At 37.0% G+C, this 26,938-nt stretch overlaps 2 protein-coding genes across 2 annotated transcripts; one reads left to right on the top strand and one right to left on the bottom strand.

The window, feature by feature from the left end:
* Positions 1-310: 310 nt before the first annotated feature.
* LOC113360188 (F-box/LRR-repeat protein 12-like) lies at positions 311-1,351 on the top strand. The gene is made up of 2 exons (XM_026603724.1): positions 311-538; positions 659-1,351. The coding sequence occupies exons 1-2, from the start codon at positions 311-313 to the stop codon at positions 1,349-1,351; spliced, it is 921 nt and encodes a 306-aa protein (XP_026459509.1).
* A 3,585-nt stretch (positions 1,352-4,936) lies between these two features.
* LOC113357775 (pentatricopeptide repeat-containing protein At1g12775, mitochondrial-like) lies at positions 4,937-6,496 on the bottom strand. Its single transcript, XM_026601229.1, has 2 exons — positions 6,416-6,496; positions 4,937-5,965 (listed from the first exon to the last, which is right to left on the bottom strand). Exons 1-2 carry the CDS (start codon positions 6,482-6,484, stop codon positions 5,642-5,644), a joined length of 393 nt encoding a protein of 130 aa, XP_026457014.1. The 5' UTR covers positions 6,485-6,496; the 3' UTR covers positions 4,937-5,641.
* Between the last annotated feature and the right edge of the window lie 20,442 nt (positions 6,497-26,938).

Genomic DNA, 26,938 nt, shown 5'->3' with positions numbered 1-26,938 from the left:
TGTTATAATACCATTGGCGTCTCATCGTAACTGAAAAGAAATCAAATCCTACATATACCTTCCGAGTTCTATAAAGATGTTTTTTTTTTCTGTTGCTGTATAGAAGTTTGTTGCTGTCATAAGAATAATTAACCCAATTTTATGGAATCTTATATTTGGTTACCAGGTCATCTCCTTACAGTAACAATGGTAGATTTTGGATAATGCGGTGATAGTTAGCATATATGCATCAATATTGATGCCTAGTATCGTTGAGAAAGATCACCAATTTTGGTTTTACCTAATCTTTAGCGTTGCAGTCTGAAGTTACATGAAGGAAGCATATTTATTATCATCCAGCAACACTGACAGCAAGGGGTTGGGTAAGCGCATGCTCCAGCTTACTTCAAAAGAAGTACAAGAAGAAATATCGATGGATGATGCGCATCCTTACAAAAGAGACTGTCAAACATTGTCGATTACAGATCTTCCAGATGAATGTCTTAACCGTGTATATGAGAGCCTGAAATCCAGTACTGATCGTAGTTCCTTTGGTTTGGTATGTCATCGCTGGCTCCATATTCGATTCCAACGTCTCAAATCCTTGTCTCTACGACGTTGTCACCATGATAAAACCTATTATGATGTTACAACACAGTCACAATTATTTGGATTACAGGTTCTATTTCTATGCTTAAATCCTCACTTTAAATATTTGGATATGATGCAGTCTTTGATAATTTCTCCTCCATTCCCTCGTCTGACATCGGTACGTCTAGTTGATACTAATATTACTGATAAAGGTATAGACTCCCTGACAAAATGTTGTCCATCCTTAGAGAAAGTGGACCTCACAAAAAGCAATCATATTACTGATTCAGGAATAAGTTTTCTCTTACAAAACTGTCACAAACTCGGTTCTCTTAGTATTACAGACTGCGAAAGGGTGACAGGTACTGGCTTTCTTGGGTGTCCGAAGACCTTGACTGAGGTATCTGCATATGGTAAGCAAGAACTTACAACAGAGGGGATTAAAGCAATTGTGAGCGGAGGAGGGCTTCAATCTCTATATTTATCAGGAAATACAGTTAATGACGAAGCAGTTATAGCTATTTCAAAAGGTTGTCCTCTTCTAAAGGTATTGCGCCTAAAATCTTGTAATGAGGTACAACTTGAAGGATGGAAAGCTATTGGTCTACATTGCAGACACTTGAAAGCCCTTTACTTGGTCGAATGCTTGAAATTATGTCATGTAGGATTGCAAGCTTTGTGTAATGGGTGTAACCAGCTTTCATATTTTTTTACGGACACTTGTAGGGTTTTTGCTATTGATCTTTTCACGCGAGAAAGACGCAATGTGCGTCTCCTATGAGCCGTAAGGAGAAAGAGACCTAGAATTTTGTGGTGCGCACACACTGCAACAAGCTTCCATCATTTCAAGGCGTTTATTATTATGTTCTCTTTATGAGAAGATTCACGATCTGCATTTCAGATTTCAGCCATTCACAAAATAGTTTCGAAAGGTAGGCCAGGTCTGATTATTGGCAGGGTCGAACGAAGGGATTGAGTTGCTTCACTTCCCCTGAAAATGGGTCTGGTACAGATCACTCACCAGAGACCACCCTTATATTAAAATGCTCTTCTTTAATCAGTTCATAAGTAAATAAAGCAAGTATATTACTCTACATAAGTAGTCGAGGTAATAAAGCAATGGACCGAGGCTACCATGCGGTCAAGGAAGATGCTAGAAAAGAGGATAGTCAGTTTACAAGATCCTGTAATATAGCTAAACAAGTATTATCTAGTCAAATTAGTTATCTTCTAGGGTTATTAGATTTATCCTCACTATAAATATGAATCCTCTAATGTAAATGTAATTATCTCAGTATAGTCTGATGATCAATATAATTCACCCCTATGGGGTTTCATAGTGGCCGTAGGTCAAGTGACCGAACCACTCTAATCTTTGTGTTCTCTTTCCCTCTGATTTCATACCATTCATATTTTATGATCGTACAGAGCAGGATAAGATCCCAGCTTCCGCATCTATAATTCTTATTTTTTTTAATTGATGTTCTTTCTTATTGAGCATCATTATGTTTTGTTTTATTTTGTTCTCTAAGAACAAAATAATTTTCATTGCTTCGGCTTTCTAATTTTTTTACATTTTTTTTGGAGTTTATGTCCAACAATCTCATCCTGGTGAACTTCCGTGGGCTTCGATCTGAAATTTACGTCCAGTGTTGCTTTTCAACCAGCAAGGTATGAGAATCGTTCATCTCTTATTTATCCTTGATTTCGTCCAAATGAACAATTGTTCACGGATACTCAAAGTGGGAAAAGTCTTTTATTAATGATGTTCTCCATCTTTTTTTTGCAATATCATATTCTCTTAGATGTTATTATGCTACATCTTATTAAGTTTTCTTTAGCAAATCCTAATGAAACTTCATGTTCGCACTTTGTGAAAATGTGTAGAATAGTATTTGTACCCGAACTAATGTCTCAATCAAAGTTTGTGCTTGATTGGATAATGCAAAGGGTATTCCTGTTATTGGATTACAGATTCAGTAACAATGTTCCTGTTATTGGATTAAAGTATACTTTAATCAAAATATTTTTTGTTTGTGATTTAGTTAAGAAAGATTACTAAGTGCTCTTTTGCGCACATGGTGCTTGTGCTCTTTCACGAGTCCTGAATTTCAAATCCTTATGATACGGGTAACACCGTTACTTACCTTACTGCATCTTTAGCGTTCAGCGTAGGGGTATGTTTTCGGCTCAAACTTCGCCGCCACTCAATCTTTACTGCTTGATATGTTTTTAATCTTTAAATGTATCTTCTTTCGATACAGTATTACTATCATCTCATTTTCTGATAGTCTTTCTACGTATTGTGTGATCTAAGCTCTTTTTGAGCTCTTACTTGAATGGTATAAAAGTGATCGTTCAATTTCAAAAAGTCTTGTTTTTTTAACAATCAAGACCATTTCAATCCATATTCTTTATTCTGAACTCTTTGAGTTCTTTTGTCTGAGATCCAATATCTACGAGCAAGTCAGCTTTTCATCATTGCATCGATTTGGTGTAGTATGATTGATTATCTATGTTTCTTTTACAAGTTGTTTTTGGAATTTTATTTCCAAGAAGAACTGTTATTTCTTAAGAAGTGTCAATTAATTGGACTTCTTTGATTAAATTTTTTAGATTCCTGCAATATATATACTAATGCTCATGATAAGAGTGATGACAGAAGATCTGATATATTTTGTTCTTTATCATCGCCATGTAGAGCCTTGGTTAATTTGTAGCTTGTTTGGCCATTAATTTATGGCAAAACTACTTGTGTTTGTTTACCATTTACACAATGATCTTCTTTCTACCATTCGGTAGAAGCTTTCCTACTATTCATTTGGGCGCTGCCATTCATCACTTTGGATGTGGTGTCGTGTCCATCCTTTCATTCAACTGTTAAGATCGTCATTCCTTTCGCATCACTATTGATGCGCACATAAAGACTTTGAATGTCATTATAGATCATTTTGTTGTTACTGCTGGCTGCTGCTAATGGTGAACAAGTTTGGATATTCCTGTTTGAAGATTTAACTCCTGTTATAAGAGTCAAGAAATGACAAGAGTTTATGGATGATGGTTACTACATAGTTGGAGGCAAAGCCATACTCTTGGGATTCTGTTTACCAAGTTGAGGTGCTACAGTTCAGCAGATTTTATTCGTTTGTGATGATGTTCAACTTACATAATTGAAGAGTGAAGACTGTTTCAATTGCTACTTCATCTGTTTGTGGGTGCCGTTCAAGATTGGCTCCGTTATACGAAGTTCAAGTTGTACACTTCAAAATTTTGCGTGTTCAACTTGAGGGGGGTGTTAGAGTATATTACTCTGTATAAATAGTCGAGGTAATAAATCAATGGACCGAGACTACCATGCGGTCAAGGAAGATGCTAGAAAAGAGGATAGTCAGTTTACAAGATCCTGTAATATAGCTAAACAAGTATTATCTGGTCAAATTAGTTATCTTCTAGGGTTATTAGATTTATCCTCGTTATAAATTCGAATCCTCTAATGTAAATGTAATTATCTCAGTATAGTCTGATTGACGTAGGTCAAGTGACCGAACCACTCTAATCTTTGTGTTCTCTTTCCCTATGATTTCATACCATTCATATTTTATGACCACCCTTATATTAAAATGCTCTTCTTTATCCCTTCTAAATTCAGCACTTCATTATCAAACAGAGTTTAAGTAATGCAATTTCTTTCTTTATAACAAGTAAATCAGTTATCCATCATGATGATCTTGCCCTTATTAATCTTATCCTATATCTAGATTTCAGGAAAATCAAAGTTTTCGAGTTGTTCAAGAGACAAGAAATTAATTAACAGAGATTTAGTGGCGTCGGTCAGTGACAAATTCCTTCCGTGCATTTCATCGAGGAATTCTAATGCTCTTGTAACATTATTTTCCTCAAGATAACCCTTAATAATGGTATCATATGTGGTTGCATTTGGCATGCAACCATTACTTTTCATTTCAATGATCAGTTTTTCGGCTTCAATAAACATCCCTTTTGTGAACATACCATTGATCACAGTGTTATACTCTCTCCGTTCCAATTTAGATGATGTTGTAAAGTTTTTTACACAGATTAAGAAACATCAAAGAGAATATATTTTTCCCAAATCTGCCCATATTAATACCTTCCTAGAAATTTAAACCTCCTAGCTTTCTGTTTTTGGATTCTAGTATAAATTATGAATCCCCATGTAATTCCATTTGGGATGACTAAATATCCTAAGATAATAGAGAATAGATTAAAGATCTTAAATTAGGTTAATTATTTCTCACTAATAACAAAGACAATAAATGTTATGATGTGATCCCAAAGCAGGGTAAATCAGAGGGAGTATGTAACAACATCCACCGCAAGTCCTTAGCCGGGGATTTCAGAAAACAAGCGTCTTGCCTCCGCAATTTTTCCATCTTTGCACAACCCATTCACAAGTGCATTATATGTAACTATATTTGGAGATACCCCATCAGATTGCATCTCCGCTAACATGCTCTGTGCTTTTCAATCCCAACTTGCATTTTTTTAAACAGTTGAATAGCTTCATGCAACCTAAACCTCTTGAAGTATCCCTTAATCAACAGATTGAAGCTGTAAACATTTTGTTCAAGGCCCTTATCCGCCATCAAATTAAACAATCTGTGTGCCTCCTCTAGATTACCCATCGAACAAAGACCAAGTATCATGGAATTATAAGTATATACGTCAGGTTCTTTGCATGATTTAATCATCGCATCAAATATGTTTGAAGCTTCTTCCATCCTCCCTTCTTTACTAAGAGAATCTATTAATACGTTAAAAGTAACTACAGTGGGCGAAATACCCCTCCCCACCATTTCATCAAACTATCTTATTGTTTCCTTCCATAACCCACGCCTACAAAGTCCATGAATTAGACAATTGCAGGTATATGAATCCGCAAAAACTCCCCGACTAGACATGATATCGAAGACGGTAACTGCTTGGCTTAGCATGCCAGAATTGCAAAGCCCATTAATCAGAGAATTGTAAGTATATGAATTTGCAGAAACTCCTCGACTGGACATGCTATCGAAGAGTCTGACCGCTTCACTTAACCTGTCAGAATTGCACAGCCCATAATCAGAGAAGTATAAACAACGACATCTGGTGCAATTTTCGGAACATCTACCATTTCAGAAAAGAGATCCAGAGCCTCATCAACTAATCCACTTTTGCATAAGGCAGTTATAATCAGACTGCAAAGAATAGTAGCTTTGCAATTCCATCTAGTCATGTTTCTCAGCAATTCAAGAGCATTGTCTAATTCACCAACTCTACAAAGCCCGGTTATTATGGTATCACAGGTGATGATATTCGGTTGAACTCCCCTTTTAATCATTTCATCGAACATCTTAGCGGCAGACTGAATTTTTTCCTGCAAACACAATCCCTTGATCAAACTATTGAAAGTGATAACATCCGGATCATAACCCCTCTTAAGAATAACACCAAACACACTGAATCCATGATCCATTTCCTTCAATTCACAACAAGAATTAATCAAAATGTTCAATGTAACATAATCTGGTTCAATTCCAATATCATTCATCTTCTTATACATAGTGATTACATCTGAATAACATCCAATTTTGGAAGTCGAACTAAGTACATGATTGAATACAGTAATTGACGGCAATGGATTGAGTGAAACCATACTGTTAAAGTAAGCTAAAGCATCATCTAGTGTCTCGATTTTACCAGTTTTGTAATGATTAATTACTACATTTTTCATATGAGATGTTTTCACAGATGATATTAAGGAATGTATATGATTATGCAGAGGGATAATCAGTGATGATGATGAAGAAGGGTGCTTGGAGATTACCTTTCTCAGGAGGATCATTGTTTTTCTTTGGGTCATATTAACCAGTTTTCCCCTCCGAATATAAATCATCAAAAATGGGATTTCACAACTAACTTTACCCGCCGAACAAAAATCATGAAAATGGGATATTTCAACAACCTTTTTAGGAGACCCGAACCTTTAGTGAGGCCCTTATCACAATTGAGTTACCTGGGTCTGCTAGGGTCGGGCAGGCTCAAGGGCTACTTTTTTTTTTTGAAAATAAAGATATATTGAAAGAGGAGAAAAATTAATCGTTTGATTCAGTCTCATCTGTAACCAATTCATGGAGAATGGTTCTTCGGACGGCTGAATGTATGAGATTATCTTCTTCTGAAACAGTTACAAAAGAGTTACTTAGATTACATATTTCATAAGCTTTTGCAGTGTCAAAAGCAATTGTAGGAATTAAGAACAAAGGAGTTTGGTCAATCCATGAAGTTTTAATGTTGCTCTTCCTTCATTTCTTTGCTAGAAGATCAGCTACTCTGTTAGCTTTTCTGACCACGTAACTAAAACCCAAAAAGTGAACTAACTTGTCTGCCTGTTTCTTAACTTCTTCTAAAATACCCAGACTTTGCCATTGAATTGTTGATGCTTTTCCTTGTAAGTACCTAATTGTTGCTTGGTTATCACTCTCAATGACCAGATGTTGTAAGTTGTTTGTAATGACCCAATTTGTTGCCTGCAGCAGAATCAGAGCTTTTGCTTCTTCAGTTGTGGGAGTTCTGAATATGCCTGATTCAGCTGCTTTGAAGGTTCCTGTCAAATTAAGAAAAACAAAACAAAAACCTGCATTAGTAGTGTTTGTACCGTGTATAAAATACACGGAAGGCCCGTTAATTAAGCTCATCTACTCGTGAAGATTCTAGAAGTTTCCAGAAATCTTGTTGCGCAAGTAGCTTGCACATGAAGTTTACCTAATTAGGGTTACAAAAACATTATAAATACACGTATCCTAAACCCTAATGGGATATGGAATTCCAGGTTAGCTAACCATACAATTATAAACCACATATCAGTACAATTTCTCCCCTATGGGATTCCACCGTTGATGTAGGCACAACTTGCTGAACCATGTTAAATCTTTGTATCTTCTTTTTATTTTTTATAGTTTCTAGCCCTCATTTTCAATAAGCATCATCAAATCATCGTGTTTAGTGCCTAAAAGTAATTTTGGGTACAAACATTGGAGCCGACTAAGGGGATTCATGAAAACAATCGTGTTTTACCATTGAGAAAAGCGCGTAAGAATCACGAATTTCATGCAAAAATCAGCAAAAAAGATAAATTTAGGGTTCCAGAAAAACCGTTACGAAGATTGAAGAAACTGTTGCGAGGTTGAAGAAACCGTTGCGACAGAAAAAGAACTGTTGCAGTTGAAGATTCTGTTAGATGCAGAAACCGTGGAAAAAACTGCAGCAGCAACAAAAGCAGTAACCGTCACAATACAGTAGCATAAAGCAACAACAATAAGTGTTGCAGATGTGACAAAACACCTCTCCCAAGCCAACAACTCCAAGCCGAGCCGAGCTGTTCGAGCCGCTCCGAATTGAGCCAAGCTGTACGATCCAAGCCACTGTTTCGAGCCAAACCGTTCCAAGTCGAGCTGTTCGAGCCATCATAGGAACCCAAGCCGAGCCGTGTGCTAAGCCAAACTAGCTTGGATGTTTGGGCTTGGGCTTCAATTTTGTTTCTTCAATAACTTCTTCGTTTTAAGTCCGAAATGAGTGATTATTGGCTCGTTGGAATCGTCTTTCAATTTCCTACAACATGAAAACAAAAATTCCAGTGTCAAAGAAACTTTTATATGCGCTTGGGAAGCAACATGATCGAGTTCGAGGTTCGTGGAAAGCGACATGATCGAGTTCGAGGTTCGTGGATCGCGCCATGATCGAGTGATGAGGATTGCTTAGACCCTTCAATATTTAGCATTGCACCACATCTCAAGCACCTAAAGCCTCACCTTGCACGTGAGCACATAAGTCTTGTTTTTATAACAAGCATAAAATCTCGCCTTGCACGCGAGTACAAAGACTTGCACCTTGCCAAGCATAAAGTCTCGTCTTGACCACAAGCCCAACGTCCGATGTTGGTCCACAGTCTCGTCGAACCACAATCCCAATGCCCGATATTGGTCCAAAGATTCGTACTCAACACAAGCAACAACCAGTCTCCCCAAGCAGCAAGCATTAGCCTTGTTACGTTGCGAGCAAAAATCATTTCCCTAGCCGCAAGCACACACTACATTCTACTTAAGGCTCGACTAGCTATCGAGCATCACAAGTCCACCACATTGCAAACAGTCTCGCCTAGCAAGCGAGCAAATTTTATTGCAGGTTATCACAGTTGGGGGTGTCTTTGTAATGTCTCTACTCACGCTTCGGGGCGACTTGAGAGTTACGTCATCAACGATCGACGCGGAAAGAAAAACAAACTTCTTAACCCCCAACAAGTTGGTGCTTAAGAGGGGGCGATGTTTGTACCGTGTATAAAATACACGGAAGGGCCTCCCATCTACTCGTGAAGATTCTAGAAGTTTCCGGAAGTCTTGTTGCCCAAGTAGCTTGCACATGAAATTTACCTAATTAGGGTTACAAAACACTATAAATACATGTATCCTAAACCCTAATGGGATATGGAATTCCAGGTTAGCTAACCATACAATTATAAACCACATATCAGTACAATTTCTCCCCTATGGGATTCCACCGTGGATGTAGGAACAACTTGCCGAACCACGTTAAATCTTTGTATCTTCTTTTTATTTTTTATAGTTTCTAGCCCTAATTTTCAATAAACATCATCAAATCATCGTGTTTAGTGCCTAAAAGTAATTTTGAGTACAAACATTGGAGCCGACTAAGGGGATTCGTGAAAACAATCGTGTTTTACCATTGAGAAAAGCGCGTAAGAATCACGAATTCCATGCAAAATTCAGCAAAAAAGATAAATTTAGGGTCCAGAAAAACCGTTACGAAGATTGAAGAAATTGTTGCGAGGTTGAAGAAAACGTTGCGACAGATGAAGAACTGTTGCAGCTGAAGATTCTGTTAGATGCAGAAACCGTGGCAAAAACTGCAGCAGCAACAAAAGCAGTAACCGTGACAATACAGTAGCATAAAGCAACATAAATAAGTGTTGCAGACGTGACAAAACACCTCTCCCAAGCCAACAACTCCAAGCCGAGCCGAGCCGAGCTGTTCGAGCCGCTCCGAATTGAGCCAAGCTGTACAAGCCAAGCCACTGTTTCGAGCCAAACCGTTCCAATCCGAGCTGTTCGAGTCGTCATAGGAACCCAAGACGAGCCGTGTGCTAAGCCAAACTAGCTTGGATGTTTGGGCTTGGGCTTCAATTTTGTTTCTTCAATAACCTCTTCGTTTTAAGTCCTAATTGAGTGATTTTTGGCTCGTTGGAATCGTCTTGCAATTTCCTACAACATGAAAGAAAAAATTCCAGTGTTAAAGAAACTTTTATACACGCTTGGGCAGCAACATGATCTATTTCGAGGTTCGTGGATCTCGACATGATCGAGTTAGGGATGAGGATTGCTTAGGTCCTTCAATATTTAGCATTGCATCACATCTCAAGCACCTAAAGCCTCACCATTCACGTGAGCACATAAGTCTTGTTTTTATAACAAGCATAAAATCTCTCCTTACACGCAAGTACAAAGACTTGCACCTTGCCAAGCATAAAATCTCGTATCGACCACGAGCCAACGTCCGATGTTGGTCCACAGTCTGGTCGAACCACAATCCCAATGCTCGATATTGGTCCAAAGACTCGTACTCAACACAAGAAACAACCAGTCTCCCCGAGCAGCAAGCGTTAGCCTTGTTACGTTGCGAGCAAAAATCCTTTCCCCAGACGCAAGCACACACTACATTCTACTCAAGACTCGACTAGCTATCGATCATCACAAGTCCACCACATTGCAAACAGTCTCACCTAGCAAGCGAGAAAATTTTATTGCAGGTTATCACAGTTGGGGGTGTCTTTGTAATGTCTCTACTCACGCTTCGGGGCGACTTGAGAGTTACGTCATCAACGATCGACGCGGAAATAAAAACAAACTTCTTAACCCCCAACAAGTTGGTGCTTAAGAGGGGGCGATGCTTGTACCGTGTATAAAATACACGGAAGGTCCTCCCATCTACCCGTGAAGATTCTAGAAGTTTCCGGATGTCTTGTTGCCCAAGTAGCTTGCACATGAAATTTACCTAATTAGGGTTACGAAACACTATAACTACATGTATCCTAAACCCTAATGGGATATGGAATTCCAGGTTAGCTAACCATACAATTATAAACCACATATCAGTACAATTTCTCCCCTATGGGATTCCACCGTGGATGTAGGAACAACTTGCCGAACCACGTTAAATCTTTGTATCTTCTTTTTATTTTTTATAGTTTTTAGCCCTAATTTTCAATAAACATCATCAAATTATCGTGTTTAGTGCCTAAAAGTAATTTTGAGTACAAACATTGGAGCCGACTAAAGGGATTCGTGAAAACAATCGTGTTTTACCATTGAGAAAAGCGCGTAAGAATCACGAATTCCATGCAAAAAGCAGCAAAAAAGATAAATTTAGGGTCCAGAAAAACCGTTACGAAGATTGAAGAAACTGTTGCGAGGTTGAAGAAACCGTTGCGACAGATGAAGAACTATTGCAGTTGAAGATTCTGTTAGATGAAGAACCGTGGAAAAAACTGCAGCAGCAACAAAAGCAGTAACCATCACAATACAGTAGCATAAAGCAACATAAATAAGTGTTGCAGACGTGACAAAACACCTCTCCCAAGCCAACAGCTCCAAGCCGAGCCGAGTTGTTCGATCTGCTCCGAATTGAGCCAAGTTGTACAAGCCAAGCCACTGTTTCGAGCCAAACCGTTCAAAGCCGAGCTGTTCGAGCCGTCATAGGAACCCAAGCCGAGCCGTGTGCTAAGCCAAACTAGCTTGGATGTTTGGGCTTGGGTTTCAATTTTTTTTCTTCAATAACCTCTTCGTTTTAAGTCCTAATTGAGTGATTTTTGGCTCGTTGGAATCGTCTTTCAGTTTCTACAACATGAAAGCAAAAATTCCAGTGTTAAAGAAACATTTATATACGCTTGGGCAGCAACATGATCGAGTTTGAGGTTCGTGGATCGCGACATGATCGAGTTAGGGATGAGGATTGCTTAGGCCCTTCAATATTTAGCATTGCATCACATCTCAAGCACCTAAAGCCTCACCTTGCACGTGAGCACATATGTCTTGTTTTTATAACAAGCATAAATTCTCGCCTTACACGCGAGTACAAATACTTGCACCTTGCCAAGCATAAAGTCTCGTCTCGACCACGAGCCAAAGTCCGATGTTGGTCCACAGTCTCGTCGAACCACAATCCCAATACCCGATATTGGTCCAAAGACTCGTACCCAACACAAGCAACAACCAGTCTCCCCGAGAAGCAAGCGTTAGCCTTGTTACGTTGCGAGCAAAAATCCTTGCCCCAGCCGAAAGCATACACTACATTCTACTCAAGACTCGACTAGGTATCGAGCATCACAAGTCCACCACATTGCAAACAGTCTCGCCTAGCAAGCGAGCAAATTTTATGGCAGGTTATCACAGTTGGGGGTGTCTTTTTAATGTCTCTACTCACGCTTCGGGGAGACTTGAGAGTTACGTCATCAACGATCGAAGCGGACAGAAAAACAAACTTTTTAACCCCCAAAAAGTTGGTGCTTAAGAGGGGGCGATGTTTGTACCGTGTATAAAATACACGGAAGGGCCTCCCATATACCCGTGAAGATTCTAGAAGTTTCCGGAAGTCTTGTTGCCCAAGTAGCTTGCACATGAAATTTACCTAATTAGGGTTACAAAACACTATAAATACATGTATCCTAAACCCTAATGGGATATGGAATTCCAGGTTAGCTAACCATACAATTATAAACCACATATCAGTACAATTTCTCCCCTATGGGATTCCACCGTGGATGTAGGAACAACTTGCCGAACCACGTTAAATCTTTGTATCTTCTTTTTATTTTTTATAGTTTCTATCCCTAATTTTCAATAGACATCATCAAATCATCGTGTTTAGTGCCTAAAAGTAATTTTGAGTACAAATTTTGGAGCCGACTAAGGGGATTCGTGAAAACAATCGTGTTTTACCATTGAGAAAAACGCGTAAGAATCACGAATTCCATGCAAAAAGCAGCAAAAAAGATAAATTTAGGGTCCAGAAAAACCGTTACGAAGATTGAAGAAACTGTTGCGAGGTTGAAGAAACCGTTGCGACAGATGAGGAACTGTTGCAGTTGAAGATTCTGTTAGATACATAAACCGTGGCAAAAACTGCAGCAGCAACAAAAGCAGTAACCGTCAAAATACAGTAGCATAAAGAAACATAAATAAGTGTTGCAGACGTGAAAAAACACCTCTCCCAAGCCAACATCTCCAAGCCGAACCGAGCTGTTCGAGCCGCTCCGAATTGAGCCAAGCTGTACAAGCCAAGCCACTGTTTCGAGCCAAACCGTTCTAAGACGATCTGTTCGAGCCGTCATAAGAACCCAAGCCGAGCCGTCTGCTAAGCCAAACTAGCTTGGATGTTTGGGTTTGGGCTTCAATTTTGTTTCTTCAATAACCTTTTCGTTTTAAGTCTTAATTGAGTGATTTTTGGCTCGTTGGAATCGTCTTTCAATTTCCTACAACATGAAAGCAAAAATTCCAGTGTTAAAGAAACTTTTATATACGCTTGGGCAGCAACATGATCGAGTTCGAGGTTCGTGGATAGCGATATGATCGAGTTCGAGGTTCGTGGATCGCGACATGATCGAGTTAGGGATGAGGATTTCTTAGACCCTTCAATATTTATCCTTGCATCACATATCAAGCACCTAAAGCTTCACCTTGCACGTGATCACATAAGTCTTGTTTTTATAACAAGCATAAAATCGCTCCTTGCACGCGAGTACAAAGACTTGCACCTTGCCAAGCATAAAGTCTCGTCTCGACCACGAACCCGACTTTCGATGTTGGTCCACAGTATCGTCGAACCACAATCCCAATGCCCGATAATGGTCCAAAAACTCGTACTCAACACAAGCAACATCCAGTCTACCCGAGCAGCAAGCGTTATCCTTGTTACGTTGCGAGCAAAAATCCTTTCCCCAGCCGCAAGAACACACTACATTCTATTCAAGACTCGACTAGCTATCGAGCATCACAAGTCCACCACGTTGCAAACAGTCTCGCCTAGCACGCGAGCAAATTTTATTGCTGGTTATCACAGTTGGGGGCGTCTTTGTAATGTCTCTACTCACTCTTCGGGGCGACTTGAGAGTTACGTCATCAACGGTCGACGCAGAAAGAAAAAAAAACTTCTTAACCCCCAACAAGTTGGTGCTTAAGAGGGGGCGATGTTTGTACCATGTATCAAATACACAGAAGGGTCGCCCATCTACTCGTGAAGATTCTAGAATTTTCCGGAAGTCTTGTTGCCCAAGTAGCTTGCACATGAAGTTTACCTAATTAGGGTTACAAAAACACTATAAATACATGTATCATAAACCCTAATGGGATATGGAATTCCAGGTTAGCTAACCATATAATTGTAAACCACATATCAATATAACTTCTCCCCTATGGGATTCCACCGTGGATGTAGGCACAACTTGCCAAACCACGTTCAATCTTTGTATCTTCTCTTTATTTTATATAGTTTTTAGCCCTAATTTTCAATAAACATCATCAAATCATCATGTTTAGTGCCTAAAAGTAATTTTGGGTACAAACAAGTAGTCTCAGAAATCCATGAAGCATCACATTTAATTTTGAAGGTGTTTATGCTTTGAAGGTACCAGAATGGTGTTGGTTTGATTCTAGCTTGTAACTGTGTCAAACTGTTCAGATGAGTTAGATGCCAGTATTCATAGTGTCGTGAAATATCTAGTGCTAGCTGGTTAGGAGTTCTAGACTTATCCTCAAAAATCCTGAGACACCTTTCCTTCCAAATAAACCAACACTTTGTTGCTGCAAGAGCCATCGAGATGGAATTTAAAAAATCCCTTGTTATCCATTCTTTGTATATGTGCAAAAAAGTATTATGAAGAGGATCTGAGTTTTGAGTTTCTACCTGAGAGGCCATTGGTTGTAGATTCCAAATGGCTTTGACATAGTCGCGGTCAAAGAACAAGTGGTATGTAGATTATAAAGCATCGTTACAGAAGATGCATTTGTTCTCAGATGCTCTTAGATTTTGTCTAGTAGGTAATGCATCTTTCAAGCACTTCCATATAAACAATTTATAGGGGCTATTTTGCGTTTCCTCCCCTCACAAGATCGTTAATTAGTGTTTCCTCCCCAAAAAGATCAAAATTAGTTTTATCTCCCATCGTTAGTTTTTCTATCCATTACTCGGTTAGATGAGTTAGCATCTGTGCACGCGTGGCATAGATTGTACACTTGTTTCATGATCTTTCCAAAATACCCTCTCACTGAAAACAAACTTTAAACACGTATTTAAGAATACAACGTGTTCTTCTTCTCCGGCACCAGTACGCTATCACCGATTAGAGTGTATTTTTTTTCGATTGATCCCAATTATTGAAATCCAAGTAAAACCTAACCCTAATCTTCCTTCATTTCGTTCAAAATCTTCTTCGCATCTATCAAACCCAAGATTTCAAAATAATAGTTTTGGGGATTGTTTTTCCTATATCTGCTATTTACGGGAAAGCTCGAGCCACTTCAGTTTCTTTTTGAATTCTAAATATCATATGACCCCCTTGTAAACAACCTCCCTAGACCTGTAACAAAAACACACAGGCAGCAACAAACCCTTGTTTCTCTTCCATTCATTACTCAAAAACCAGCCACTTCTCGAACAAAACCCACATATAAATCATACTCAACCTCTGTGTGTTTTCTTCGAAAATACTTCCAAACGCATTGTAAATACAACATGGACCATGGCTAGCTAACCACAAGTCTTGGCAGTAAGAACTAGGTGCTGAGTCATTTTCTCATACACCTGCTGTGTGTGAATCTAATAATAGAGAAATAATCTTTGTTGATTTTTATGTCATTCTCTATCTCCTTCCCTACAGAATTCAAATTCAAATCAAACCCATATCTCAGAAACCATACAACATTCATAAACAACATCGTTCATTCAATTAAACAACAACACCATTGTCATCTTCAATTCGAATGGCAAACATTTGTTCTTCCTTGACTTGACTTCTCGATCACATCTTCACTGAATCTCTTCATGGATCACTGGGAAAAATCTTCTTCTCCTCGATCAAACCCATCTATAGTTTTTGACGAGAATCATTCACAGATGCCCTTATTTTGACATCCAAACTCATCCTTCACCATTAATTCCGACTATCAAGTTACTCTCCTCCTTCAAAATGAAACTCCAATTATTGCCTGCCTTCAACTGCAACTGTTTTATTCTTTCTCGAAGAATCGACGTTGTTTTTTTTTGTTTTTGTTTTTATCCGTACGGAGAACCTGATGATGAGACGAAGAAGTAAAATCAATTTTGATTGTGAACTAGACGGTGGCTTTGGTTTAATTTGCCAAAACAGTTGAGGGTATTTTAATAACTTTTTCCTGACACGTGTAAGATTTTTCCACGCATATATTCTTGCCGACGCAGCTAATTAGAAATGGGATGGAAAAACTAACGATGGGAGAAAACACTAATTTTGATCTTTTTGGGAGGAAACGCTAATTATCGATCTTGGAAGGGGAGAAAACGCAAAATATCCCTTTATTCTCTGTGAAGTATCCATGGCCCATAATCCTTTCCAAAACTTCTTTGTTTTGTCTGGCATATTGTTGGATGGATTAGCAAGTTTTGATTATAGAGTTTTGATAGAAAATTCTCCATTCTTAGTTAATGTCCACCTGAGTTTGTCTTATATTCAAGGTCCCCTCATTGTTAGTGTATAATCTAATGTTGGTAATCTCCTGCACAGTTGAATTGTCAAATAGTGAATGTAACATATCAATTTTCCAATTTTTCGTGTTTGAGTCGATTAACTCAGACACAAGTGTTATAGTTGTGTTTCTAAGAGGAACATACTCAGACAAAGCCTCTCCCCTATTTGGAAGCCATTTATCTTCCCAAATTTTTATTAACATTCCATTTCTCACTTCCCAAATGTTGTACTTTTTAATATGTTCTATCCCTGCAAAATGCACTTCCATATCCAAGAAGCTTTTGATTTCTTCTTGGAATGAAAAGCCCCTTCTTTTTTACAATATTTTCCTTTTAAAATTTGATCACAAATATCATCTGGGATGCTCACCAGTCTCCAAGCTATTCTGCTTATCATTGCTTGATTGACTTTGTTAGCTTCTTTAAAAACTAATCCTCCTTGTTCTATAGGTTTGCATAAGAAATCAAAGGATTTTACATAAATTACTTTCTTGTTTGTGTGTTTTTCCCACCAAAAAATCGTTTATTCTTTTAGTAATTTTCATAGGTAAAACAAAACACGCCATGCTAAAAATTGGCATACTGGATAAGATGGATTTATTTAAAACAATTTACTGGGTTGAGATAAAATCTTTGCAAGCCAGTTTTTAAGTCTTTTTCCCATATTCTCTACAATATTATGAAAAGTCTTAAGTTTTGATCTCTCTATGAAGAGAAGTGGCCCTAAATGAGTATCTTTAATATTTTTTTATTATTTTCATTAATATGGAGATTATGCCCTGATGTTTTTTATGTATTTTTTAACTAAAAAATAGACCTGATTTTGTAAAGTTTATAACCTGCCCTGAGACCTTGCTAAAAGTATTTATTGCATCCAAGAGATTCTTACAACTTCCAAAATCAGCTTTAGTAAAAAGCAGCAAGTCATCAGCAAAGAACAAATGCGAAATAGGAGTAGATTGTGGAGTTAGTTTAATACCTGTCACCTTTTTATCAGTTTCCAAATGACATATAAATCTAGAAAAAACTTTCATGCATATGATGAACAAATACGAAGATAACAGATCCCCCTAGATGGTTAGAACTCTTGACATGGGTTACCATTTAGTAAAATAGCAATAGAGTAGGAAGATATGCATTAAAAGATCAGTTCACACTAGTGTTTAGAAAAAACAAAAGCTTCTAAAGTTTTAATCAAAAACTTCCAATTTACCCTATCAAATTCCTTTGACATATCAGTCTTAAGTCTTATATTTCCTGTTTTATTTTTACTCTTCTTCATCAAATGAACAATCTCATGAGCAACAATTATGTTGTCTGAGATCTGTCTGGATGATAGGAATGCAGATTGTAAGGGAGAAATTATTTTTTCCAGAGATTTTTTAAACCTATTTTCCATAATTTTAGCAATAACTTTGTAAGGAGTGTTACAAAGACCAATCGGTCTAAAATCAGCAGGGGATTTTGGGTTCTTTATCTTAGGGATCAAGAATATATAAAAAAGTTTTATTTAATCTTAAATCCCTTGTCTTGTTATATTTTGATAAAGTACTCGTGTTTTGAATTAAAGTAAAATAAATTGTCCCTGATTTTTACACTTATCAAAAGAATCCTTTTCTGAACGTTTCTTTTTTAACAAGGGTGTATTGTATCAAGATTTATATGTATTAAAATAGATACTAGTTTACCTGAATTTAGTGGTAGGTGGTACCTATTTATCCTGTTGAAAAGTCACATATTCATCCCTGAACCAGGCTCAACGAACCTGAAAATGTCGTAGAAGGTCGATTCTCCACCAACCAAAAACCCCAAAACACTTGGAATGATGAACCCTTCTTTAAAGAAATGATGTAAAGAAACTGAAAATGGTAAAACAATCCCAAAACGAACTAGACGAACCCGGAAAATGAAGTAGAAGGTAAAAGTGACAACTAGTAAAGCCAACAATCCATTCAATTTATGTACATCTTTTACAGTCACTGGTGATGGCATGTCACGAACTTCTTGAACCTTTTCTGGATCTACCTTTATTCCTTCCTTTGATACAATGTAGGCTAGGAATTTTCATAATGCTATTCCGAAGATGCACTTTGTTGGATTTATCTTCATTTTAAATTTCTGCATCTGTTCAAATATCTTTTTCAAATTATCCACATGATCTACCTCCTTCTTGCTCTTTACCGACATATCGTCCACATACACTTCTAATGTGGAATGCACCCACTTTGCGAATATCTTCTCCATCATTCTCTGGTATGTTGCACCTGCATTTTTTAAACCAAAAGGCGTTCTTGTATAACAATATAATCCTCTTGGTGGGAAGAAATTCGTATGTTCCTGATCTTCTTGGCTCTTCCTTCATAATTCTTTATGTCTATTTGATTACAAATTCTCGCGCTCCCCGCGTCACCTTTGATTTCTCCTATTCCACTTGGCATTGAGAAACATATGCCTTGATGAAGAGTTGATGCTACACATTTTATACCATGCAACCATGGACTTCCTAGGAGCATGTTGTATGGTGATTCAACATCTATGACACAAAATGTTACCTGCGTTTCTATTTCTCCTAAAGGTATGCGTAAAATTACCTCACCTTTTGGTTTTGTTATCGCCTTATTAAAACCGTGGGTGTTATACGTAGGCGGCACTAAGTCTGTGTCACTATATCCCATATTTATGAACGTGCGGTAAAATAAGATATCAACTAAGATTCTTGTGTCTATTAAAGTTTTGTCCACTGCACACTCTTCTGATGCTTTCGCTTTTACTTTTTTCATTTCACCTTGCCGGTATCGTGACAATCAAAGGATCCGTCCGCCTTAGGCTTTCTCCTAGTATATCGTCCATTGAGAACGTTATCTTCTGCTTTTGCCATTTCTTCAAGGGTGATTTTTTCTCAACATCCAAAATTTTCCTTCCTTCATAATCACGCTTATGTATTTGCCCTGTAATTCCTACATAAAAATCCACAACATTCATGATCGATTTTGTTATCGAATTGCACTGTAGACGCTTGCTTCCTTCTCTTGCTCGAATAATCCTTATTGCTTTTTCCGATTCGCCTTGTTCCTTTTGTCTTTGTGTGTTCATGTATAAGTATTTTTCGATTTGTTGAGTCTCCTCCTTCGCCGACAGATCTTCTGTTCCTTTTCCTATCATTCCCATACTATTTCGGAAATATAGACAAAATCCAAAGATTTTCACCGGAACGACGAAATCAAATCTGAAGAATAAAGATGCCTCAAATAAGTTTACTCTTATGTCTTTGAAAACTTTGGTTGTTTAACAAATTTCAAAGATAGGAACTCTCAAAACTCGATGGGAAAACAGAAATCAATAATATTAATCGATGGTAGTAAAACTTTCTTTTTAAGATATGATCAATAATTAATAATTTAGAAATCACTCTAGAAATCTCCACAGGAAGGGATGACCCTTTTTACTCATCCAAGTTGTATTCTAACGCAAAAATGTAGTTGTAGGAAATCCCACAACTACACTCTACTAAGAACTTGTGATATAATCTAAGAAACCATGACGAAATAATAAAAAATACTTTTATTAAAACTAGTACAAGTACAAAGATAATATGAGAAAACCCTAAATTGAAAAACAAATAACTTTCTCTCTCCTAAATATCTTATCTCTCCTCACCAAAAATATCTCTCTCTACTACTATGGTATCTTGCTCCTTTTATATGAGTTTACATAGTGGAGGACAGCTAATTAAGAGTGCACACAGTACGGTTCGGCTCAGTTCCTGCCCAGGCCGAGTACCTGTACCTCCCTAGGCTCGGTTCCAAAATTTTGGACCTGTACCTTGTACCTCGGTTCCGGTACCATTCGGTACACGTACGGTACCAGGTACGGTTCCGGTACCAATTGGTACTTTCTATCAGAATTGAAAGACAGATTTCTTGTCATTTTTCCAGACAAATTGAGTATCTGTTTTACCTGTTTTTCAATATATTAATCAATATCTCAATCAAAGAACAAATTAACAACTAACTTATAACAATTATACTAGCAAACCAAAGTTCCAAACAACCAAAGTCTTGAAAATCTGAAAAAAGAAAAAGTAGCAGTAGCACACAAACACACACAATAGTCTTAATTCTTAACCACAATGTACTGGTGGTGGCATTATCAAGTAGCAGTAGCAATGACATAATGATTGGACAGTGGTGGCAAACTGGCAATGACAAATACAAAGTCTTGAACGTTGATCTTGTATTCCATTTCCATGGCAGCAACACTTGTGGTGGCATTATTGTTGATAGGACCAAGTAACGCTGCAAAAACAAGTAATAGCAGTTAGTAACTATTAGTCTATGTCTAATACTGCCAAACACAAGTAAATAGATAGTGTTCTTTAAGTTTATTCTAAGATTAAAATGACTACATACATTTGAAGAAAAGGGATGGGATTGTGTGTGGAGATTAAGCATAGGCCAACAGGTATTTATAATTTTATATAGGCTTGGTTTTGGGATGACTTGTGATACTCTAATCGGATTCAGAATTCTAGTTCCAACAATAATAGGTTACTTGTTGTACTCTGAAACAGATTCAAGTTGTAGCAGAAAACATAATTGCAAAATCATCACCTCAAGTAGTATTTTAGTTAAACAAATTATGCCCAGTTTAGTGGGATGATTAATCTTTGAATTACTTCATCAGCAAAGAACAAATGCGAAATAGGAGTAGATTGTGGAGTTAGTTTAATACCTGTCACCTTTTTATCAGTTTCCAAATGACATATAAATCTAGAAAAAACTTTCATGCATATGATGAACAAATACGAAGATAACAGATCCCCCTAGATGGTTAGAACTCTTGACATGGGTTACCATTTAGTAAAATAGCAATAGAGTAGGAAGATATGCATTAAAAGATCAGTTCACACCAGTGTTTAGAAAAAACAAAAGCTTCTAAAGTTTTAATCAAAAACTTCCAATTTACCCTATCAAATTCCTTTGACATATCAGTCTTAAGTCTTATATTTCCTGTTTTATTTTTACTCTTCTTCATCAAATGAACAATCTCATGAGCAACAATTATGTTGTCTGAGATCTGTCTGGATGATAGGAATGCAGATTGTAAGGGTGAAATTATTTTTTCCAGAGATTTTTTAAACCTATTTTCCATAATTTTAGCAATAACTTTGTAAGGAGTGTTACAAAGACCAATCGGTCTAAACTCAGCAGGGGATTTTGGGTTCTTTATCTTAGGGATCAAGAATATATAAAAAAGTTTTATTTAATCTTAAATCCCTTGTCTTGTTATATTTTGATAAAGTACTCGTGTTTTGAATTAAAGTAAAATAAATTGTCCCTGATTTTTACACTTATCAAAAGAATCCTTTTCTGAACGTTTCTTTTTTAACAAGGGTGTATTGTATCAAGATTTATATGTATTAAAATAGATACTAGTTTACCTGAATTTAGTGGTAGGTGGTACTTATTTATCCTGTTGAAAAGTCACATATTCATCCCTGAACCAGGCTCAACGAACCTGAAAATGTCGTAGAAGGTCGATTCTCCACCAACCAAAACCCCAAAACACTTGGAATGATGAACCCTTCTTTAAAGAAATGATGTAAAGAAACTGAAAATGGTAAAACAATCCCAAAACGAACTAGACGAACCTGGAAAATGAAGTAGAAGGTAAAAGTGACAACTAGTAAAGCCAACAATCCATTCAATTTATGTACATCTTTTACAGTCACTGGTGATGGCATGTCACGAACTTCTTGAACCTTTTCTGGATCTACCTTTATTCCTTCCTTTGATACAATGTAGGCTAGGAATTTTCATAATGCTACTCCGAAGATGCACTTTGTTGGATTTATCTTCATTTTAAATTTCTGCATCTGTTCAAATATCTTTTTCAAATTATCCACATGATCTACCGCCTTCTTGCTCTTTACCGACATATCGTCCACATACACTTCTAATGTGGAATGCACCCACTTTGCGAATATCTTCTCCATCATTCTCTGGTATGTTGCACCTGCATTTTTTAAACCAAAAGGCGTTCTTGTATAACAATATAATCCTCTTGGTGGGAAGAAATTCGTATGTTCCTGATCTTCTTGGCTCTTCCTTCATAATTCTTTATGTCTATTTGACTGCAAATTCTCGCGCTCCCCGCGTCACCTTTGATTTCTCCTATTCCACTTGGCATTGAGAAACATATGCCTTGATGAAGAGTTGATGCTACACATTTTATACCATGCAACCATGGCCTTCCTAGGAGCATGTTGTATGGTGATTCAACATCTATGACACAAAATGTTACCTGCGTTTCTATTTCTCCTAAAGGTATGCGTAAAATTACCTCACCTTTTGGTTTTGTTATCGCCTTATTAAAACCGTGGGTGTTATACGTAGGCGGCACTAAGTCTGTGTCACTATATCCTATATTTATGAACGCGCGGTAAAATAAGATATCAACTAAGATTCTTGTGTCTATCAAAGTTTTGTCCACTGCACACTCTTCTGATGCTTTCGCTTTTACTTTTTTCATTTCACCTTGCCGGTATCGTGACAACCAAAGGATCCGTCCGCCTTAGGCTTTCTCCTGGTATATCGTCCATTGAGAACGTTATCTTCTGCTTTTGCCATTTCTTCAAGGGTGATTTTTTCTCAACATCCAAAATTTTCCTTCCTTCATAATCACGCCTATGTATTTGCCCTGTAATTCCTACATAAAAATCCACAACATTCATGATCGATTTTGTTATCGAATTGCACTGTAGACGCTTGCTTCCTTCTCTTGCTCGAATAATCCTTATTGCTTTTTCCGATTCGCCTTGTTCCTTTTGTCTTTGTGTGTTCCTGTATAAGTATTTTTCGATTTGTTGAGTCTCCTCCTTCGCCGACAGATCTTCTGTTCCTTTTCCTATCATTCCCATATTATTTCGGAAATATAGACAAAATCCAAAGATTTTCACCGGAACGACGAAATCAAATCTGAAGAATAAAGATGCCTCAAATAAGTTTACTCTTATGTCTTTGAAAACTTTGGTTGTTTAACAAATTTCAAAGATAGGAACTCTCAAAACTCGATGGGAAAACAGAAATCAATAATATTAATCGATGGTAGTAAAACTTTCTTTTTAAGATATGATCAATAGTTAATAATTTAGAAATCACTCTAGAAATCTCCACAGGCAGGGATGACCCTTTTTACTCATCCAAGTTGTATTCTAGCGCAAAAATGTAGTTGTAGGAAATCCCACAACTACACTCTACTAAGAACTTGTGATATAATCTAAGAAACCATGACGAAATAATAAAAAATACTTTTATTAAAACTAGTACAAGTACAAAGATAATATGAGAAAACCCTAAATTGAAAAACAAATAACTTTCTCTCTCCTAAATATCTTATCTCTCCTCATCAAAAATATATCTCGCTACTACTATGTTATCTTGCTCCTTTTATATGAGTTTACATAGTGGAGGACAGCTAATTAAGGGTGCACACAGTACGGTTCGGCTCGGTTCCTGCCCAGGCCGAGTACCTGTACCTCCCTAGGCTCGGTTCCAAAATTTTGGACCTGTACTTTGTACCTCGGTTCCGGTACCATTCGGTACACGTACGGTACCAGGTACGGTTCCGGTACCAATCGGTACTTTCTATCAGAATTGAAAGACAGATTTCTTGTCATTTTTCCAGACAAATTGAGTATCTGTTTTACCTGTTTTTCAATATATTAATCAATATCTCAATCAAAGAACAAATTAACAACTAACTTATAACAATTATACTAGCAAACCAAAGTTCCAAACAACCAAAGTCTTGAAAATCTGAAAAAAGAAAAAGTAGCAGTAGCACACAAACACACACAATAGTCTTAATTCTTAACCACAATGTACTGGTGGTGGCATTATCAAGTAGCAGTAGCAATGACAGAATGATTGGACAGTGGTGGCAAACTGGCAATGACAAATACAAAGTCTTGAACGTTGATCTTGTATTCCATTTCCATGGCAGCAACACTTGTGGTGGCATTATTGTTGATAGGACCAAGTAACGCTGCAAAAACAAGTAATAGCAGTTAGTAACTATTAGTCTATGTCTAATACTGCCAAACACAAGTAAATAGATAGTGCTCTTTAAGTTTATTCTAAGATTAAAATGACTACATACATTTGAAGAAAAGGGATGGGATTGTGTGTGGAGATTAAGCATAGGCCAACAGGTATTTATAATTTTATATAGGCTTGGTTTTGGGATGACTTGTGATACTCTAATCGGATTCAGAATTCTAGTTCCAACAATAATAGGTTACTTGTTGTACTCTGAAACAGATTCAAGTTGTAGCAGAAAACATAATTGCAAAATCATCACCTCAAGTAGTATTTTAGTTAAACAAATTATGCCCAGTTTAGTGGGATGATTAATCTTTGAATTACTTCATTTTGCTTAACAATACAGTAATTAAATTTACATTTGACATATAACAAAAGAAAGAAGAAACATGTATTCTAATCATTGTATCCATGAATCATAAATTAGATTCCATTATAACTTCTTTCTGCAAAAACTCCATCAACAAGCATATAGTAGACTGGAGACCCTAACTAACTCCTAGACTAGACCGAAAAACTCCATCAATAGGAAACATACTTAAACTCCATCATTTCTAGTATCTTTCAAACATAAATAGCTCCACAAAGTTGATCATTAGAAACCCATCTAAAATTTACAGTCCAATAAATAAACAGAGGAAGAAAGAAATGATTTACCTTTGGTTGAGAATTTGAGATTAAGGGTGCAGAGAGATAGCAGAAAATTCCAAAACCCTAGAATCGGTCATGCAAATCATTATGTTATAAACTTATAGTCAAACTAATGAAGTTCAAATTAAATGATACAAAATAAATATACAGATGACAAATCTAGATTGCATCTTACCTAATCGGTCATGCAAATCATTATGTTATAAACTTATAGTCAAAATAGTGAAGTTCAAATTAAATGATACAAAATAAATATACAGATGACAGATCTAGATTGCATTTTACCTAATCAAATGATTAAGGAATCAGAAGATTCAGAACAAATAGATCGAGATTTCGGGTACCCAATTCACTCCTCAGTCTAAATTTAACTGAACACACACACAAAAGGAAGATAATAATCAAAATCAAAATTAAAAAGAATTAAAAACATCACAGATTCACAATCATAATCATAATCAAAGAAATTTCGGTTACCTGTTGTAGACTTCTTGTTAACTTATTGAATTAATCAAACAAACATTGATAGATTTGATGGTGTTTAACGTGAGTTCTTATGAACATAGTGATGGAGGAGGAGACTCAGGACAGGATAGCGCCGAAGAAGAAGAAGGAAAAAGAAAATGAACCACTTCTGTTTCTAACCCTAACTTCATTCCTATATATACTAGATATCTACCACCGTTAGATTAGATATAAATATAACGATCATAATGATCGGTACAGTCGGTACAGTTCGGCACGGGATATGGGTAGGGACGAGTACCTGTACCTCCCTAGCCCCGGTTCCTATTTTTTGGACCGGTACCTGTACCCCCTTTCTCGGTTCGGGATAAAAACATGTACGGTTCCACCGGTCCGGCTCGGTTGTTGTGCATCCTTACAACTAATTATAAAGCCTCTATTTTCGGATCTGATGCGCGTCAAAGTCGCTTCGACATTTATATTACCGCATTGTTTCTTTACTGACACGTAGATCTTCACACTCATGTTGTGATTTGATGACGTCATCTAGTTCGTCAGTTTGGATATGTTGTATGCATTCGTATTCGCTTGGTACTAAAGATATTATTTCGCGTAACTACTAAGTGTACGGTTTTTGTACCCACATAATGTTAGATCACTAATTTGTTTATGAGGAAAAACTCAAAAACCCCAAAAATTTTAGGTCACACGGTAAATTATGATAAAATTCCAGGACATGAAACATGGTTTAGGGCGCTGTATAAGACACTCTAAAATTTACTGGTCGAACTTGCCTTGTTTCAGATAAACTCATAATCATTTCTCGAAAACTCCCCAAAAAAATATGTCCAGGATGCCCTTAACGAGGGATCACTCTTGATAAAAACGGACGAAAAAATTCTACGACATAGGAAATAGTTTAGGGATGAACAAATTTGTCTAAGACACCCCTTAACTTAACCTGGTTAGTAAATATAAGATTCCCAAATTAATGATATGATTTCAGGTGAATTTTCTTTGCTGTGGTAAAAAATGGAATCAAACTCTCTTCTTAAAGATTCTGGCCCCACCACAAAAATCTTGACCAATAAAAATCTCAGGATTATTCACACCACTAATATTTCTTGTCTGACCACCATATTTATATATTTTCTGCCAAACGAACATTTCTCAAAAAAATATTTAGAAAAATTTAGACCGAGCGTAACAAAAAGATTCGATAATATGTCGTAGCCATCTATTTCTATTTATCCTACGGTTTTGAATATGCTGACGCCTAACAAACCAAGCCGATATTTTGAACGTATATAGAAAAGACTGCACTTTTTCCTGTAACCGTA

Source organism: Papaver somniferum, chromosome 3 (assembly GCF_003573695.1).
Source record: "Papaver somniferum cultivar HN1 chromosome 3, ASM357369v1, whole genome shotgun sequence".
Lineage (NCBI taxonomy): Eukaryota > Viridiplantae > Streptophyta > Magnoliopsida > Ranunculales > Papaveraceae > Papaver > Papaver somniferum.
The sequence above is the reverse complement of the archived record's forward strand: the minus strand, read 5'-3'. Positions and strand labels throughout refer to the sequence as shown.